Below are 18,354 nucleotides of genomic sequence, written 5' to 3'. Positions count from 1 at the left end.
GCTGTCAATAAAGCTTACAAATACGGGTAGCCTACTCCTTTATGTTTTACCGTGAAAATTGGGAGTATTTTCGAAAATTATTTACTGACAAAAAATTTTATTCTAATTTCGGACTGTGCTGGCTTAAACCTAAAAAATGCTACCGGTATGCCATTTTGCGTTTAAAGGATAGAAAAATCGGAAAAGTCCGATCGGATCAACAACGGCTGTAAAGCAAGAACAGGCGCGATTTAAAAAAAACCATGTAGCCTACTGTAATCTAATACTGTAGTAATCTATGGGAATATGTCACAAATAATATATGTACAGAAATTACGTGTGTACGGTACTTAAATTATGTGTGTCCGGTACCGGTACTTAAAAAAACAACGAAATCAGTCACGCATGACTAATACCCGCCAAAGCATGTCTGTGTTTACTTTTGCTGCGGTAAAATTTGCTTGGAATCAACCGGGGTTCATCATGAGCTGGCAAAAATTTACCATCAAATGAGTAACAGTGAGGAATTAGACCGAAGAGAAAAAATTGCACTTAGTAGAGGCACAGTTCTGTTAAATACAGCATTGTTAAGACTTAAGAGATCCTCATAATGTGGTTGAAACTTGAAATACAACATGATCTTGATGAACTTTGCTCACACATGTACTTGACCTTGCTGAAGCTGAGAAACAGCATGACAATTTCAAAGGTTATTTTTAAGGAGGACTCTGAAATGAGAAAGTTTGTACACACGGCTATAGGGTTGCCAGATTGGAAAGTTTTATTTTTGCGCGAAGGATATTTGTTTCGTTAAAATAATTGCGCGGAATTGCAATTTTCTGCGCGGATTGAAAGACTTTTGATTGACAGGTGGATTTAACGATTAACGCAATTTGTATGTAACGCCTGCAAGACTATCCAGCCGACAAAAAGAACAGCTAAATGAAGTAATAAACACGACGAATCTTCAGCTTTGCTCTACTGCGCACGCAGCAGATAAGATTGTACAATTTTTTATTTTCATAACGATTCAAACATTTTGCTGATTTGTTTCGTGGGGATAGTTAATAATTGCCATTGCCAAACTGCTCTTAACTGTTTTTAATTATTTGTCATAAAAAAACATTATTTTGTGTAACTCACCCAGCCGACAGTCACTTTAATAGTCAAACTACGTCCTAAAAATGCAGACAAATGTACTTTTAACGACTACGTTAGCGAATTAGAAATGTTATTTCAAGCGTGACGATCGGCAAGTTTCGATGTGCTTGACTAATTTACGAGGATTGTTCGCGAAATAAGGCTTGTGTCGACGTAGAACTTCATTGTGCAACGAAAATATAAAATTTTAAAGAAAGTTTATTATAGTTACCTATGAAAGCTGTGCTAAGTTGTGCGGACAACATTTTTTGCGCGGATTACACGTAAAAAGCCGGGGATAAAGAGGATAAATCCTCCGCGCAGGCCATTCTTTCCAATCTGGTAGGGTTGCTAAACGTTAGGGGTTTGGCTCTACAAAACTATGCAAAAACAATTTTACTATTTTATACAACTGAATGATGAAATTCATAAAAGGTATGTGACAATAATGAAAAATGTAATGGACTACTGTGTGAAGATTAGACGCCAGCCACCTTGTAAATATGCCCTGGTAAAAATGGGATCTTTTGCCAGAAAATAAATTACACCCTATTCTGATTTTGAACACATCTCTGTTTTAGCTGGAGGTGTACACAGAAATTTTCATGACATTCTTTCGTATTTTAGGTGGCTGGCAGTAATTTTTCAATTGGTCCTAGTGATGTTTCCTTGCATTGCATAAATGATCATGGGACAGATGATTGGTTTTATGATTTACACCAAAAGGTATTTCCTTGATGAGATGATACCATTTACATGTAAGTTTCCATTGGGATTTTCTGGTACTCCAATCAAGCCATGGAAAATTGAATAAATTAAACCCACATCAGAAATGGCAAAATATTTAGAAAACAGTGAGGCCCTGAAAAATGGCTATCATTTGGCAGATGTGTTAGCAAATGCATGTTTGTTTGTAGTTCTACGTCTGTCTATGAAGTATTTTGTAAAGAAGCGGATGCTGCTTTTACAAGCATCAACTCAATCAGACAAATTCAAATTATTGTCACAGAAGATTTGCAACATTTCCACCCCATACACATTCTGTTTAGCTTGTCAAGTCCTAATGCTGTTAACATTAAACATTTTTTTATCAGGGTATGACCGTTTTTGTGGTTGCTTTGGGCAGAAAACAAAATTGAAGCATGTTCTTCTGTTGATTTTTTACACCAACTTATGAATGCAGAGAAATTGTCATCTGATTTGGCAGAAAAATGCTTTTAGCTTTGGACAATGCATGTGCTGTTAGACTGCAATTTTACTCTCAAATACATAAACAAGGAGACATTAAATGCAGAAATGACATACTCAAATTTGTCAAACGATCTGTCCTTATTAATTTCTTTCAAATAGTCCATGATTTCCAACAACTTACTTTCACTGAGTTTGATATTAAAAGTTGTAAAAATTACACACAAACAGGTTTTTCCTGGTTTTATGACCAGAATAAAGAGAACCAACGCTTTTCGTCTTAATCCTAAAATGCTACACATTCTTGACTTTTTTGGCAAAATAATGGATACTATGGTGTTGCTGATGATCTGAATGACAATGAAGCTTTTTTTAGAAGTTGTGGCAAAGCTTGTTTTCTTTCTTTCAAATCTGTATCAATCAGAACTAAACAAGCAGAATCGTCTTGTCAAGACTTTGGTCATGCTGAAAAAATACTTTAAAAAGAGATTGCAATGAGATTACAATATTAACAGTCTACATCCCTAGCTGTTCGTAAAAGTTACAGCAATTTAGCCTATTGTTTTCGTGTGCTTGGCAATCACAAAAGTGCTTTGACTTATTTGGAAAAAAGTAAAGCCATTGAATGAACAGAAGAGACTAAGAATTTTTGCCAACATTATGAGGGCAGTTTTCACAATACTTGCGACGAAGGTTTAACAAACATGCAGAACTCAGGAAAAATATATTTGGTAGATTATTTAATATAAAATTTCTTATAGTTGTGCTTTTTCTTCTTGGATCATTTGTAATTACATCCAAAATACTGATGTTTTCTTTTATAATATCATCAGTGCCAACATTTTTTGTGTTCATCTGCTATAAAAGTTACTCATTCGTTAGCTATCTACCAATGTTTGTTCCATTTTTACCTGAGGATGTTGCTTTCATATTTGTGCTTGTACCACTGCTTTACATTTGGACTGTTTTTAGGATTGCTGGAGAACCTTTTATTTTTGCTTATCACTATGTTTGTCAGCATGTTGTCTCAATGAATAAGTTGTGGAGTTGGCGTATGTACTTTATTACAAGTGATATTTTGGTGTATTTCCTTTTCACAGCAGGAAATTCTTACCAATCCCTGTACTTTGTTATGGTTGTTTGCTTTGGTAAATTGTTTGCACTTCTTTAGTTATTTTCACTACCCTATTTCAGCGAGCGAATGGTTTAATATCTTTTATGTGGCCATTTGTGGAATGCCTAATATTTGAATTTTATTAGTTTTAGGCTTTATGTTTTGGGGTGGAAAAGTTGTTTGGTGCTACATCATTAAACTGTTTTTCATGAAAGTGTGACCTTTGACAATTGGTAGAAGTAAACAGTGTGTTTGTCATCTACAGATTGTAAAGAGTTGTTTTTTATTTTGGGCTCTGAACCTGTTATGTATGTGGCAGAAAGTCTTGAAACACAAAAAATCGACATAATTAAGCAACAGTATCAGATCTTAAAACCACTTGGATTGGAACAAAGCTATTATTTGGGCGCTTGTGTGGATATTGGACAAATGTTATTGTTCGACCCACAATCTTTCGCCTTAAACAAATACACACACATCTAAATGCAATAATACAAGTAAAATTTTCAACAAGGAGAGAAGTTGTAGTGGCCTATGCGCTGATCTGGACAAACAAATATCGGGCCGTTCATGCGTTCGGACTATTCCGTTTTTTCGTTCGATCGGACGCGAAAAAACGTTTTAGTGGATCTTCTCGCAGGGAGGTCCGATCGGGCCTTTTTTGTTTGGATAGTTGTTGCCAATGTATGGCTTATTGTACGTAATGTTTCGCCAAACGTAACGTAGTTGCTGCTCGTCCGATCGGACCACAATTTAAAATAAGTCCAATCAGACCGACGACCATGGAAACGGGATGTATTGTTAATGCAAAGAACTGGTTAATGTCTTGTTCAGCGGACAGTCCCTTATAACTACAATAAACATTTGCTTGTTCAAACAGCCAAATGTGCCGCTAAACAACAACAGCGAACTTGCCGATATAATAACGCGAAATGGCCGAAACTTTTGTTATCATGCTTTTTACATTAATTAAATTTAATTGGTTGTTACTACAAAGTCAAATCCTTCTTAAAATTGTTTTTCAAATTTTACCAGTTTTCGCCAACCATTATATTTGAACTTAATGTGTACGAAAAACAAGTTAGATTGCGCTAGTGACACGAGAAAATTGATACACGACCCATTCCTTTGTAATAAGATATCGCTTTTCGCTGTTTCAAGGACGTATTACGCTCGGTAGAATCTTGCGAGGTCACGTGGGCGGGAAGGACAGCTTGTTTGACTTAGGCACGTGACAAAAGATTACAATAGGTGACGGGCCAAAGGGCCAGATTAATAAACATTGGGCGGTATCCATGTAGGCTGAAGTAAGGTTGGTTTAGGCAATGTTCTAGTCAACGTACCAGTCGATGTTCTAGGCAAATATTGACAGAAATGGTGTTGTAAAAGAGTTTCTCTTTTCTCCGTAGACTGTTGTTTAGGGTCTGCGTTTTGCTTGCTGCTGCTAAACGATAAAAATGGCTTCAGCCTATAGAGACGGTGCCTTTGCGAGCGAGGAAGGTTTTCAGAGGTACGTAATAGACACTTCATAAAAGATAGACCAAACCTGTCGTAACTTGCGGCCAATACACAACTAAATTTTTTCAACGGCGTTCTCTTGTAAAGGTTTTTGGACAGCATTCAAGCACGTGGTGTAATGTACGGTAGCAACGAACATTCGCGAGATCGACTTCATGATCAAGTAATATCAAGTGCCCTCAACGAATTCGATAGATACTGGAAATATATTCCTGGTGGATTTGAAAGGTATCCGCAACAGATTGACATGTTTGTGCTCGTTGTCGCACCACCGTTCAAATATGTTGATGACACCACGCAGAGCAATAATCGATTTTGGTCCAATAGGCAGCGTTCTGCTACGTGTGGTTCAAGGTCACCAACCTTTTTCCTTGTTAGGTGAAAAAATGTTGTCGTTGTGACGTCACGTAGCCAATATGTTTCAACCGACCAGTGTAAATGTCAGTTTCAAGATCGTTTCGGTTTCACATTTTAATGACAAATCAAGAAACTGTTATTATTTCATGTTTTTGTTTTTGGTGATGAGCTTGTGTGCTGAATGGAAACAGCACGCGTTAAACAACGCTATTAAAAATCACGGTGTATTTAACCTAATTGTATTTCACACTTAAAATTTTATACTCGCCGACACACATTGGTACGGGATATCCGCTGTCTAATAATGTTGTGTCGTTTCCCAGCCTATTTTCCCACGTTGAATATCCATCTATTTTAAAGGTTCTTTCAACGACAGTAATGCCATTGCTATAATCTTTAATTAGTCGAGAATTTAGCTTCTCTCAATAGGCCTAATTTAAAGGTTACTCTATTTATAATGAAACACATATGTCAACATTGAGCTGTGGCATATTAAATTCGAAAGAAGGCATTCAGTTTACGTTGCTTATTAAACCACAAAACTCGACCCAGGGGCATTGATGTTCAATTGCGTATTTTGTGTTGAACACAGCGTGGCATTATAAAATCTTCCTATTTTGGCAAAAACTTTCTCAAATTTAGAAATATTGGACGCAGATACCAAGTGGTTTCTATGGCTAAATTAAACTCCGCGAATCGATTTACTACACGGTCCAAATAACCTGCACCACCTTTAGTTCAAATTCCACCCGGGGTACAAAACGAACACTGCTTACAAATAGACATTTTTGTTAAACGCTATATTTGATATCTGGCTTTAAAGTAATTGATTAAATCAAGGAGGCATCAAATCACAACCGCAAACTTAATTCATTCAATACCTGACAGTATATAAATTTGTTTAATAAAACGTGTGTAATACGAAGTAATATAGGCTATATATTATATAGCCTATAAGTTAATATAGCCTAAGACTCTTGGCTGATACGTGCCTCCGACCTGTTTCGTATTTTAACTTTAATTAACTGCATTTATTTGGCTTCATCTTTTATCCAAAAGCTTAAAGTTCTGACTAAGTTATGTATCCCCCTGTGAACAAAACTTTGGTCACTTTTGAGTCAAATAAAGACTTTCACGGTTATGTTGGACAATAAAAACAATTAATTTACTATTTTTGTGCCATTTTAGATTGGATTGGACAATGAAAATCCAAATAAATCCCTTCTGGAACAGTGACTACCAAGAAAGGATGGATTACATGCTTCTGAATGCACCCAAGTTCTACCAGCCCTACTAACAAATGTACCCATACACAACCAGAAATGTTTGAAGCATTTTGCATAACTTTAAGTGTATTTTTTTACCGCTGTTCAGTGTTTGTTGTCAATTACATGTCAACAACATACGCCAATTTATTTAGCAACAAGCATAAAGTCGAACGACTGGCTACACAAGGACATGCCCCAGGCGATAGAACAATTTTATCAGATTCTTATTTAACTTATCCATGACACTGGCGTGTTTTTTTATGACGCTACGCAACTGTTTTATCTTCAACTCTTCTTCCGGGGAACTTCCATCTGCCGCGATCTAATGATTAATTCGAAAATGTTACTATAGTGTCATGATAAGGGTCACGCACACCCTCCGTATTGCACTATATGATGCACGTTTTGAATAATTATTATGTCATCTTCACTGATATACACAACCAGGATTCATAACAAAATTCGTTTTTGTTTGCTTGGAATCAATTGGTTTTAGTCTAGATTTGTACACAGATTAGAAAAGTGACTTTAGTCGCAGTGTTGTTTTTGTGTGTTTTTTGTGGATAATTACACAACGCTTGAGTAACTGGCAAGAATGTTGAAAATGTTATCTTTTGGGAGAAAAAAATTACGATGCGACAAATGCTATTCCCACCTTACCAAGTGGCAGTAGAAGACAAACATCAAAATCTATGTAAAGCTATGTATTACATGTTTTATGTAGACTTTGACAAATATCTATTTACCTGTACAAGACCACTTATCTCTGCGTAGGTTTCTAAAGCGGAACGCTTAAAAGTGGGCATTGTTTAAACGGGAGTGTCATTTAACAGCCGCTGTTAAACTACGTTGGTGTAGGCCTGCTAACGTTTTGCGAAATATCTGTCTTATGACGATCACAAAAGCAATGTACTGTTTACCTTTCATGTGTTTTCGCATGTACACACTGACTGAAAACGCGGACAAATATGATTAACATCAGATATCAACGCTTTCTATTTAATTTTGATTTTGTAAAGTCTTTTCTTCGCTAAAAATGTGCAAGGAACAAACTACAAATGCTAATTTATAGGGGGACAAAGGTGATATCCGGCTAATATCATAAATAGGCTTAAGAATAAATTTGCCCTAGTATTTATGAAGATACCGAGAATTTGTTAGCAAAAACCCGGCTTATATGTGCAGAAAAAAGCAAATGAACCTTCGATTTCCGCTATTGTTCTGCTTAGCTTGGGATTTTTTTCGACGACGATGAGGTCACCACATGCACATACAAGCGCCGAAACCAGTCATTCAGTCAGACTGCGACTCGCGGAAAAGTAGTCTCACCACGGTTCAGCAGGCACTGGTTAACAGACCCGATTATAACTGTAGTCAGCCGACACCTTAGCTTGAGTCTATTCAAGGGCAAGTGTCAATATTTACATTTCTGCGTTTTACAATGAAAGTGCTGATCAACGGTGCTATATATACACGGTTTAATTGCGAAATTATTATAACAGGTACAGTAAAGAAATGGTGTTGTGTGTAAAATAAGACACAGGTGAGGAACCGATACTGCTACTTCTGGTTCAAGTGTAACATGTGGTCTTTTCTCCAAAATAAATAGCCTATAGCCTTGTGGACAATAGAGCACACAAGAGAAATATTCTCAAACTGAAGAATATGGCGCAATAAATTATGATGTAAAAGTGTGTAATCGTATGTATTTTTTTTTTTTTTGCCAAACCCTGTTGTCTCTTGCGCTTTGTATCGGTCGTTCATTGACAGGATAAGTAATGCGCAGTTCCGTAGTTTTACGCGTTACAAAACAGGATAGCAACCGAGAAATCACGAAGCGACAACTCTACTACTAGGAAGGGAAGGGGTCCAATTTTCGCAAGACTCCTCCTTTCATGAACGGTTAAAGATTGAGCCTAACCTTGTTGTATGTCATTCTTTCAAGTGTTCGCATTTCTGTGTGTGATAAACTTATAGTTAAACCATGAGTGCACAAGTCACTACAAGTATATCTCAAGTGGAAAACAGCAGCTATAACAGCACTGGCGCCGTCCAATGCAAACTTAGTGAAGGAAACGCAATTCATGTTGTCGGTAAGTTCTAGCAGTTCTGGGTGAAACATTTTTTGAATTCAAGATCACCGACGCCTAAGGTTATTGTAGCCTATATGTCGTAGTTGGTGCAAATACGTAGTGGTCCTCTTTTCGTTGTGGCAAAAAAGGAGTCATTTGTTTTGAGTAATCATGTTATTTTTCAAGCAGTTACTTAACTAAATTACGACTGTAATAACAAATAACAATCAACAAACCCCAGATATTAAGTATTGTGCATTATCTTTTAATCCAGGCACATTTATCTCCCTTATTATCATTGTTGAAAATGTGCTGGTTCTTGCCGCTATTGCTTCGCGACGACGACATCCCAAAATGGTCCTCTACATATTTATTCAAAGTTTGGCTGTGAGCGATCTTTTAAGGTAATTGCCACCTTTGTAAAACTTCGCAAGCTAAGCGGTGCTTTTATTTCGTACAGTACATTGTAATTACAGTGAATCAATTTAGCCCAATTGGGCACGTCTGTATGTTTTAGAACAGTGGTTCTCAAACTTTTTTGACCGCGACCCAAATCTGAGTTTTATGAACATGTCACGACACAAGCTTCAAATATCAAAAAATGTAACAATTTCGAGACCACGTGGTCGCCGCAAAGGAGTCTGCCCATGTCAAAATGACTGCAGGTTTAACGAGTTCGATTCGACATTCTACATAACACAACACACATTGTGGCTTTGCAGCACCATGATCATTAATAGAAGTGAACCCCAAATCTAAAAATGTTTCCTTGTACGAATACTTACTCATCCTCAAACGCTAACTGTTACATCTCCACGTTCAGTTTCGTATGATTAACTTCTATTCCCCGTGCTATGACGTAACAATTGCCACAGTAAAATTGGAAGGCTATTGTCAGTATGTTGCAATGATTAGTTCATTTTTCTGTACAACGTGGTCGAGTGAGGGGACTTTACTACTACTGCATTAAGTAAATTCGTTTGTGTTTACTTAATGCAGTAATTGTTCGTTTGGGCAGAATTGAATCACCATAGCGCGACCCACTTTTTTACCCTGCGCGACCCATGTTTGGGTCGCGACCCATACTTTGAGAACCACTGTTTTAGAACAACATTTACTCACAATAAATTGACTATTTCATGCAATAAAAGTACAAAAATTCCAGGTTGTCAATTACAAAGTAGCACTAAGTCAAAGTAGGCATATAATACAATTCGTACCGCGTTCGTGTTTTGGCGATTTTGGATGCGGCCAAACATAGAAAAACCGTCGAAACGTCACTCCCTTTGTTTTCATTTGCAGCGGTGTCGTGTTTTTCTACTCATTTCTTTTCAATGACCTATTGTCGTTGGATAACGAAGAAACAGGTACCTGGACCTTTCGGAAGTCCTCAATCATTGCTTCACTTGTCGTTTCAATAGCCAGCCTGCAGCTCATTTCTATGGACCGATTCATATCTGTGACTTAGTAAGGATCATGAGTTTTACAAAGAAAAATGCTCTAGTTTAATAGAAAGCATGCCATAGGATTATTAAAAACTAAATTAATTTCTGTTTTCTGTAAGTAACAACATTTTAGTAACATAATTATTTGTTTGTGGGAATTTGCCTCAGGTTTTGAAGCTATTTTTCCTGTTTTAGTCCGTTAGATCACGACAAAGTGGTTACCCGACCCCGCTCAATAATGCTGGTTGTCTTGGTGTGGTTGATTGGACTCCTCTTTGTGGTGATTCCAATCTCGGGTTGGAATTGCTTACAATACTGCGTTTGTGAAACAGCAACTTTGGGTAAGATTTAAACATTAACAACATTATTGTTAAATAAATATGTAACATCGCTGACAAACTGATAGCGTGTTATAACTTATTGCAACAAAATATCAACTTGTGCCAATCACCAATGCCAATCATCAAAATTAAATTGCAATGGATGAAGTCCAGAGTATAACGTTTCAAGAAAACTTAATGCAGATGGGCCTGGCCAATGTTGTTGGTCACGATTTCCACTAAACTTTTATTTCCTGTTACATTGTAGATGGTACACCAAACTGTCCCCACTCAAGCTGCTCTAGGCTCTTTCCGCCAACTACCAACAGTTACGTGATGACTTCCATTGGCATTTTTGTTGTTCTGGCTTGTGGAATCACTTTCTGCAATGCTGCTGTTTTTGCGAAAGTAAAACGCCATTTCAAGTAAGCCAAGCACTTGCAAAAACACTTTTTGAAAAATGCGATGGTTTATAAAACAAGGTGGGGCAAAATCGCCTTCTTCAATAAGTTACATAAAAAGAATCTTGAGTAGATCAATATGTTTGCTGGATTGTTTAAGTTTACTTTAGTTTGCATTTACTTGGCGTTTATTACGTCAGCAGCTTAAAAATTGAAAAGCTATAAAAAAAATTTAGAATGTTGAATATTGTGGCCTACAAACTCAACTAATAACTGTTTACCTTATAGTCGTATGGCAAGAAGCAGAACCTCCAAAAAGTCGAAAAAGGATGAAAAGGAATTAGCAACATTCATGGCAACCGTTTTTATCGTATTTCTCGTGTGTTGGCTTCCGTCAGTTATTCTACTAGGGTAAGCCACAGCTTTTTATCTATTTCCGTCTGTTTATACTCTTATCCACGGAAAATACAAACATACCGCGGCGTAAGCTAATAACAATCAATCAGCATTTGCTTGTAACATGCGTAGCCTAATTGCATACCCGATGAAAGACATAACATATTTTCAAAAACTGGAAATTTTGTTAAAACTATTTTTCTGATCAGTATAAAGTTGTAAAGGAGCACCAACAACTATTTTTTTATATCTAACTGTTATGACGTGCATTAAATTTCCATAGCGCTGCCGCGCAGTGGCTTATGACCAGTGGTCACCCCGTATTGTATGTGGTCATCCTGTACAACTTCCTTTGCAGAATTGACTCCACGCAGCCTGGAGTTATTATATCAGATGACGTATTTGATCTAAGTTCGATGCCGGCCCTCCTAAATTCGCTGATCAACCCGTGGCTATATGCTATTAAACTACAATCGTGCCGCAAGGTGTTGGTCGGCTGGTTTTGCAAGTACGGATGTTGCTGTTTAACCTGTCATAGTTGGGTAATCTTAAAGTGATTGACGCCCTTGAATGGCATCTTTGAAAACGTGAACTGTTTATCAAACTAAGAGTTGAAAAAAGCAAATCTGAGTAAAACAGTGAATTTCGTTGCAAATTGTCATTGAGTCTTTGAAAATAATCTTCCTTGGAAAAAAACTTGACAGGGTGTAGATAAAACGGCATTCTTTCCTGCCTCGCCACTTTGCAATTTATATCTATATTTTTCTTGCAGGTGCCTCGATCTCGAAAAGAGAAATAAGATGTTTAAATTAAGCCATTCGGTTCAACCCGGGGTTGGCAGTTCGGGAGGCCGAAGCCATGCCTTGCACAACATAGTAAACAGTACAACTGCACATACGTCTTTTTTGACAAGTAATTCCGCCACGCGCACCACGGCAAAGGGTCATCCCAAATCCAATCTGCTGAACGTCCCTGGTCAACAAGACGCCACGTCATCGGTCCGTAGCAGTTTCTGCAGCGGAAGTGAAGACGGACTTTGAGTTCAGAACTTTAAAGGCCAATCTCGAATGCAGAGGGTGATTGTTCTGGGTCACTGCCAACTGTTGGACTTGGAATGAAAACATGTGGAATGATTTGGCTGTACATAATTGTTTCAAATGTCAGTAAATTTACCAACATACGATTCAAGTACCTGGAAGTGGCAAACAGCAATCATAAAAAAATATGACATCGCTTTTTTAACATGTATTTGTTTTTGTTTCCTGCAAACTATAATTCAAATATTTATGCCTATTAGAAAGTGTTCTGTAAGAGTTGCATTTTTCTGTTTATTCATTTTTAAAATAAATTTCATTGTTCACCAAAAAAAGGAAATACAAGATTTGCAATCTGTAAGTAAAACACAAACCATTTGAAGAACTTGAAAAGGCAGATTTCACTCAAATTATGGCCAAAAAAGCACACATAATAAAGAAACAAAGCAAACAAAAACAAAATGTGTCAACTTTGAAAAGAACACATACTATTTGCTATTTTGAATGTTTAAAGTAGCAGGTAAACCACAGCTGCAACAACAAACTACTGTAAAATTAAAGAATACTGAAGAACAACAGATATCCAGCAAACAATACAATAATGGACTAAATTTCAGTTTTTAGATTCCCATTACCGAACTACCTGTTTTAATTTTTGGATATGGTCGGGGGTTAACCTGCAACAGCCACCAATCCATGAAAACACACCTGTGTCCAACCATGAAGGAATATCCTTGATACAATCCCATGGCAACCTGAAAGAACCATAAACAAAAAAATAACTTTAGGTTGTTGTAATAGTTTTGTAATAAAAATGACTTGCTTAAGCCAAGTCAAAAAAAAGGTTGGGAACCACTGGGCTAGATGAGTAACTGATGAAAAGTATAATATATGAAACCACAATGACCCAACGAGCAGTCCTGTAAAAGTTTATCCAAATTGGCCAATGTTTAAAAATCTGACTGCTAGATGTGTTTTTAGTAACACTCGTTAACGCTTCTGACATCATAAGGCTGTTTACACCCCCTTAACTTCTATGTGTGAAAACGTTGACCAAGCAATTAAAACATGTGTAACGTTTTACAATTTTGGGGCTAGCGGGATAAATACTAGAGTTATTAACTTAAACGAAGCAGATCTACATGACCATATCTACCATCTGTAAAAGTTTAATCTAAATCCACCAAAGATTTCATGCCAAAAGTGCATGGACAAACTTCACCGGAAAAAAACGAAAAACGAAAAAAAAAAACGAATGAAACACAGAGTGAAAACTTACCTTAATTTTTGACTACAAGTAACAGCATTATTTGGATAGGCAATGAATCGTTGATGTTGTCCCATACATTCCTTTGCAATGAGAGCTATTGGTAGAATCTGGTCAGGGCCAGAACAGTTCATTCCAACAGCAACCACCTGTTCATACTTTGATAAAGCTTGGAATGCTGTATGCAGACTTTCAACATGAGTGGTCTCGCTACCATTCTGCAATTAAAAACAAACTAGAAGGGTGGCTTAGCACATTTTGTTGTTGCATTTACACTATAACCCAGGGGCGGGCAACTTCTTTAGTCGGCGGGCCTGATATGGGAAAATGAAGTACTTGGCAGGCCGGATTCCTGAATCGATACATTAATCGCGTATTTATCCAGTGATTTACAACAGATTTTTGACCGCCTAAACCAAATACATTCAAGAACGTCACAATTACAATACAAACCAAACAATCTAACTGATATAACATAAAACTAAAATGGTGGCTTAGCACATTTTGTTGTTGCATTTACACTATAACCTATTTTAAAACATTAATATATTTCCTACGCTTATTTTGTATTGGGTCCCATATTAGCCATTGTCTTTTATAACCTTAGTCGTTTCTGCAGGCAAAAACTCATGGGTCCCCACACATGCAAAGTTGAAAATAAAGAAAAAAATAATAATTGAGTAAAATCAATATGTGTCCCCTTCAGGGAAAGGGACCCGTAATTATTGACCACAGCAAATTTAATGCATACACCACAGACTTATACTGCTGAAACACTAACGAGGCTAAACGCATGGAAACAAAGGAAACCGTGACAGCAGGCCACACACAAGGTTGACAGTTATGTATGGTGCAATGGTAACAACGGCGGGAAAGTTTTTTTTGATATTGGGGAGCGTTACTGTCCGTTACAACTATAATTTGACGTAGTAAGCAAGTAGTGGGGGATTGCGGCAGACTGTGGCCGCGGGCCACATTATCATGTAAGACCGGTAACTGTCTGTGGGCCGCTCAAAATCCCGTCGCGAGCTGTATGTTGCCCGCCCCTGCTATAACCTATTTAAAACATAAATATATTTCCTATGCTAATTTTGTATTGGGTCCCATATTAGCCATTGTCTTTTATAACCTTTGTTGTTTCTGCAGGCAGAAACTCATGGGTCCCCACACATGTAAAGTTAAAAATAGTGCATTTCAAGAGATAACCATAGTCCACATCCTAACCAAATTTTAGCCAATTCCAACACTGTTTTAAAACTAACCCATTTTAGGGGGCTAGTAAGGTTACTAATGGGGTTTGACACTAAACTAAAAAAATATGAAACCTCAATGACTCAATCAATAGTACTGCAAAATTTCAGCCCAATCTGCCAATGTTTAAAAAATCGACCACTAGAGGTATTTTGAGCAACAACCAGTAATGCTTCTGACATCATAGGGCTTTAACAAACCCCTAACTGCCATGACGCAAAAACGTCCAACGAACAACCCACCAATGAGTAACATACAACTGGTTGCCCTTGTAAGACTATTGCGCCACAGAATTTTTTGTTTGTGGTGCCCAGTAACATACAAATACGTTTTACGCTTTGGGGGCCTGTGGGGTAAATGTTGGGGCTACAGGGTTGAACACAACAATCAACACCTATAAATGTCATACTCTATATACGCTATCCAAATTTTCCAACATTGTTTACAAACTCACCCATTTTAGGTGGCTAGCGGGGTAAATACTGGGGTTATCAACAAAAACGAAGTGGTATGCACATCTAAATAACTATATCTACCATCTGTGTAAACTTCATCCAAATCCATCAAACATTTGTTGGAAAAACGGTTCGGACAAACTTCAGCAAAAAAATAACCCATTTTAGGGGGCTAGCAGGGTAAATACTGGGGTTATCAACAAAAACAAAGTGGGAAGCACATCTACATTACTATATCTACCATCTGTGTAAATTTCATCCAAGTCCATTAAACATTTGATGGAAAAATGAGTCGGACAAACTCTAGGCAGAAAATAATCCATTTTAGGGGGCTAGCGGGGTAAATACTGGGGGTTATCAACAAAAACAAAGTGGGATGCACATCTACAAAACTATATCTACCCAATAAATGATAAGCTGCAGACAGTGCACACTGTTTCGACCTATAAGGTCTCATCAGTGCAGCTGGTGACGAGAGATCGGCCGCATTGGCTAGTGTAGCCATTCTACGGCACTCCAGTTTGTTGGGAGCACAGGGTACAACCCCATGCATCACCTAGTCTGTGCGATGCCACAACTGGACATACAGCACAGATGAAACTGGCTCACAATGGCCAAGCAACTGCTTGGGAACCACAGTGAAGTCGGCTCAGTGTCACAGTATCAATGTAAAAGCATATAGAGCCAATAAATGATAAGCTGCAGACAGTGCACACTGGATCTTTTGTTTATTGTGACGCCAATAAACGAAGCGATACTAAAAACTCAATGCGATGATAAAACACGAACAAAACAACGAAATCATCAGACCGATGAATTTCGGGCACGTCACGCCTGGTAACGCGGTGCCGTTACCCCACGGGGTTGGTTAAAACAGAGAAGGAAAAAGCCAGGGCTTTTACTCCCCGCCATTGGCGGATATGCTTGGGCCCTGCGAGAAGCGGCGCGAAGTGAAGGAAAAAGGTAGTGACGTCACGACGCACGGCATCAAAAGCATGATGCAACGCACAAAAACAATAAAAATAGAAATCAAAGTATAACACGGACATAGAAAACAAATTACACTAAACATGGAAAACATACACACGCTAAGGTGTCACGAAGTACGCGGGCAAGTTATGACGGTTAAGAAATGTAAAACAAAAAGACAGGGTCTTGGCTCCCCGCCGAAGGCGGATGTGCATTGACCCTGGGAGGAGGACGCAGAGGGAAGACAGAAAGGGCACAATACGTACAGTACGATTTTTAGCTTGTAATTGGGATGGGGTTTGAACCATTGTTTCTAAATTTAAAGTTGTGGGACTTACCACTATACTATGCAGAAGTAGCAGTGGAGGGCTTCAAAGTGTCGTCTATTACGACGCACTCTGGTTGCTATGGGGGCAAGCAAAATACGGTTGAGAAATGGAAAAAAGCAAAGTCAGGGTCGTCGCTCCCCACGCTAGGTGGATGTGCTTGACCCTGGGAGAAGGCGCGAGAGCGAAGAAGAAAAGGTAAACAAAAACAAACGTGTTCCCGTGGCACACGTGGTTTGCTCACTTGTGAATGGCTGTTTTCACGCGTAAATTTTTCGTTTCGCATCGGTCCGGAGACCAGCAGCTAATTTGCATACTGATACGCGGCTAGCTGGCGTGTTCGGCAGAAAAATTCAAACAGATGTCACCACTAGGTGTGACGCCAGCTTTGTGCAAAAAGGTTTTTGTCGCACCAAAGCGCTGCGGGGCTGCAGCATATGATCATAATACAGTATAGGAACAAACAATTGTGATTGCAATATTTATCGCACGTCAGGTCTAGTCGCCTGTGTGGTTTTTAGGGATGACAAAAAAGGTGGAGGTATACGTTAAATGCTTATTTTTTGAACTTGTTTTTTTCTTTTTCATGGAGTGCAATCCAACAATGAAGTATGTCCTTTACATTTTAAGTTTTGACACAAACCTTATTGTTTTAATGTAAAATTTGTATTTTAAAAACCATAGTTGTTGTATGAAACAATGAACATTGAAGTCTTCACTGTGGTTCCCAAGCAGTTGCTTGGCCATTGTGAGCCAGTTTCATCTGTGCTGTATGTCCAGTTGTGGCATCGCACAGACTAGGTGATGCATGGGGTTGTACCCTGTGCTCCCAACAAACTGGAGTGCCGTTGAATGGCTACACTAGCCAATGCGGCCGATCTCTCGTCACCAGCTGCACTGATGAGACCTTATAGGTCGAAACAGTGTGCACTGTCTGCAGCTTATATCTACCCCCTGTGTAAATTTCATCCAAATCCATCAAATATTTGATGGAAAAGTGAGTCAGACAAACTTTAGGCAGAAAATAACCCATTTTAGGGGGCTAGCGGGGTAAATACTGGGGGTTATTAACAAAAACAAAGTGGGATGCACATGTACATAACTATATCTACCACCTGTTTAAATTTCATCCAAATCCATCAAACATTTGGTGGAAAAATGAGTCGGACAAACTCTAGGCAGAAAAAAAAACATTTTAGGGGGCTAGCGGGGTAAATACAACAAGTGGGATGCACATCTACATAACTATATCTACCACCTGTGTAAATTTCATCCAAATCCATCAAATATTTGATGGAAAAGTGAGTCGGACAAACTTTAGGCAGAAAATAACCCATTTTAGGGGGCTAGCGGGGTAAATACTGGGGTTATCAACAAAAACAAAGTGGGATGCACATCTACATACCTATATCTACCATCTGTGTAAATTTCATCCAAATCCATCAAACATTTGATGGAAAAACGGTTCGGACAAACTTTGGGAAGAAAAAAAAGAAAAAACAAATTCGAGTAAAATCAATATGTGTCCCCTTCAGGGAAGGGGACCCATAATTATACAAAGTTTCCAGCACAATTTTGCAAAGCTTACAAACAAATGGTAGATAGTTCAAACAAAAAAATGTTGAACTTTGATCCTTATCATGCCTATTAGTATATTTACAAATCTTATTCTAGTACAAATTATTCTTCTACTTTAATAATGTAGGTGCAAGCAAATCCCAATTATTTTGTGCTTGCCTCTGCTTACAAGAACATATGTATTAAGTTTTAGTATGGCGAAATCATAGGCAACTGAAGTAATGTATTTTAGACCAAGACAACAGGTTGAAAAAAATTGCAATTACACATTGACAG

General features: G+C 38.0%; 3 protein-coding genes and 1 long non-coding RNA gene across 6 annotated transcripts in view; 3 read left to right on the top strand and 1 right to left on the bottom strand.

The window, feature by feature from the left end:
• The first annotated feature begins 394 nt into the window (after positions 1–394).
• On the top strand, positions 395–3,687 carry LOC145228356 (uncharacterized). Of its 3 annotated transcripts, none has more exons than XR_013860063.1 (2): positions 395–688; positions 1,747–3,687. It is a non-coding gene; the product is annotated as an uncharacterized LOC145228356 (long non-coding RNA). The 3 variants fall into 3 exon arrangements; XR_013860062.1 differs by having other exon boundaries at positions 395–720; XR_013860064.1 differs by lacking the exon at positions 395–688 and adding an exon at positions 727–1,554.
• A 774-nt stretch (positions 3,688–4,461) lies between these two features.
• Positions 4,462–7,551, top strand: LOC145228355 (uncharacterized). The gene is made up of 3 exons (XM_080093392.1): positions 4,462–4,931; positions 5,027–5,167; positions 6,485–7,551. Exons 1-3 carry the CDS (start codon positions 4,879–4,881, stop codon positions 6,591–6,593), a joined length of 303 nt encoding a protein of 100 aa, XP_079949518.1. The 5' UTR covers positions 4,462–4,878; the 3' UTR covers positions 6,594–7,551.
• Positions 7,552–8,014: 463 nt separating this feature from the next.
• LOC145228354 (cannabinoid receptor 2-like) lies at positions 8,015–12,238 on the top strand. The gene is made up of 8 exons (XM_080093391.1): positions 8,015–8,657; positions 8,911–9,040; positions 9,939–10,103; positions 10,277–10,422; positions 10,670–10,826; positions 11,091–11,213; positions 11,557–11,706; positions 11,971–12,238. Exons 1-8 carry the CDS (start codon positions 8,549–8,551, stop codon positions 12,236–12,238), a joined length of 1,248 nt encoding a protein of 415 aa, XP_079949517.1. The 5' UTR covers positions 8,015–8,548.
• Positions 12,002–18,354, bottom strand: part of LOC145228357 (uncharacterized) — a 9,833-nt gene continuing 3,480 nt past the window's right edge. Inside the window, 2 exon segments of the mRNA XM_080093394.1 lie at positions 12,002–12,987; positions 13,512–13,717. Coding sequence (XP_079949520.1) covers positions 12,846–12,987; positions 13,512–13,717 — 348 coding nt within the window. The 3' untranslated portion in view covers positions 12,002–12,845.

Source organism: Phallusia mammillata, chromosome 5 (assembly GCF_965637545.1).
Source record: "Phallusia mammillata chromosome 5, kaPhaMamm4.hap1.1, whole genome shotgun sequence".
In the NCBI taxonomy this organism is placed as follows: Eukaryota; Metazoa; Chordata; class Ascidiacea; order Phlebobranchia; family Ascidiidae; genus Phallusia; species Phallusia mammillata.
Note: the sequence above shows the minus strand (reverse complement) of the source record. Positions and strands in the feature narration are given on the sequence as shown.

What these genes read in the sequence shown, in the direction of transcription:
- LOC145228355 (XM_080093392.1), top strand. Translation starts at nt 4,879, where the DNA reads ATGGCTTCAGCCTATAGAGACGGTGCCTTTGCGAGCGAGGAAGGTTTT. An exon ending in AGCGAGGAAGGTTTTCAGAG is followed by an intron (nt 4,932 to 5,026) that starts GTACGTAATAGA and finishes TCTCTTGTAAAG; the next exon opens with GTTTTTGGACAGCATTCAAG. An exon ending in ATTCCTGGTGGATTTGAAAG is followed by an intron (nt 5,168 to 6,484) that starts GTATCCGCAACA and finishes GTGCCATTTTAG; the next exon opens with ATTGGATTGGACAATGAAAA.
- LOC145228354 (XM_080093391.1), top strand. Translation starts at nt 8,549, where the DNA reads ATGAGTGCACAAGTCACTACAAGTATATCTCAAGTGGAAAACAGCAGC. An exon ending in CGATTCATATCTGTGACTTA is followed by an intron (nt 10,104 to 10,276) that starts GTAAGGATCATG and finishes TTCCTGTTTTAG; the next exon opens with TCCGTTAGATCACGACAAAG. An exon ending in CCGTCAGTTATTCTACTAGG is followed by an intron (nt 11,214 to 11,556) that starts GTAAGCCACAGC and finishes CTTCCTTTGCAG; the next exon opens with AATTGACTCCACGCAGCCTG.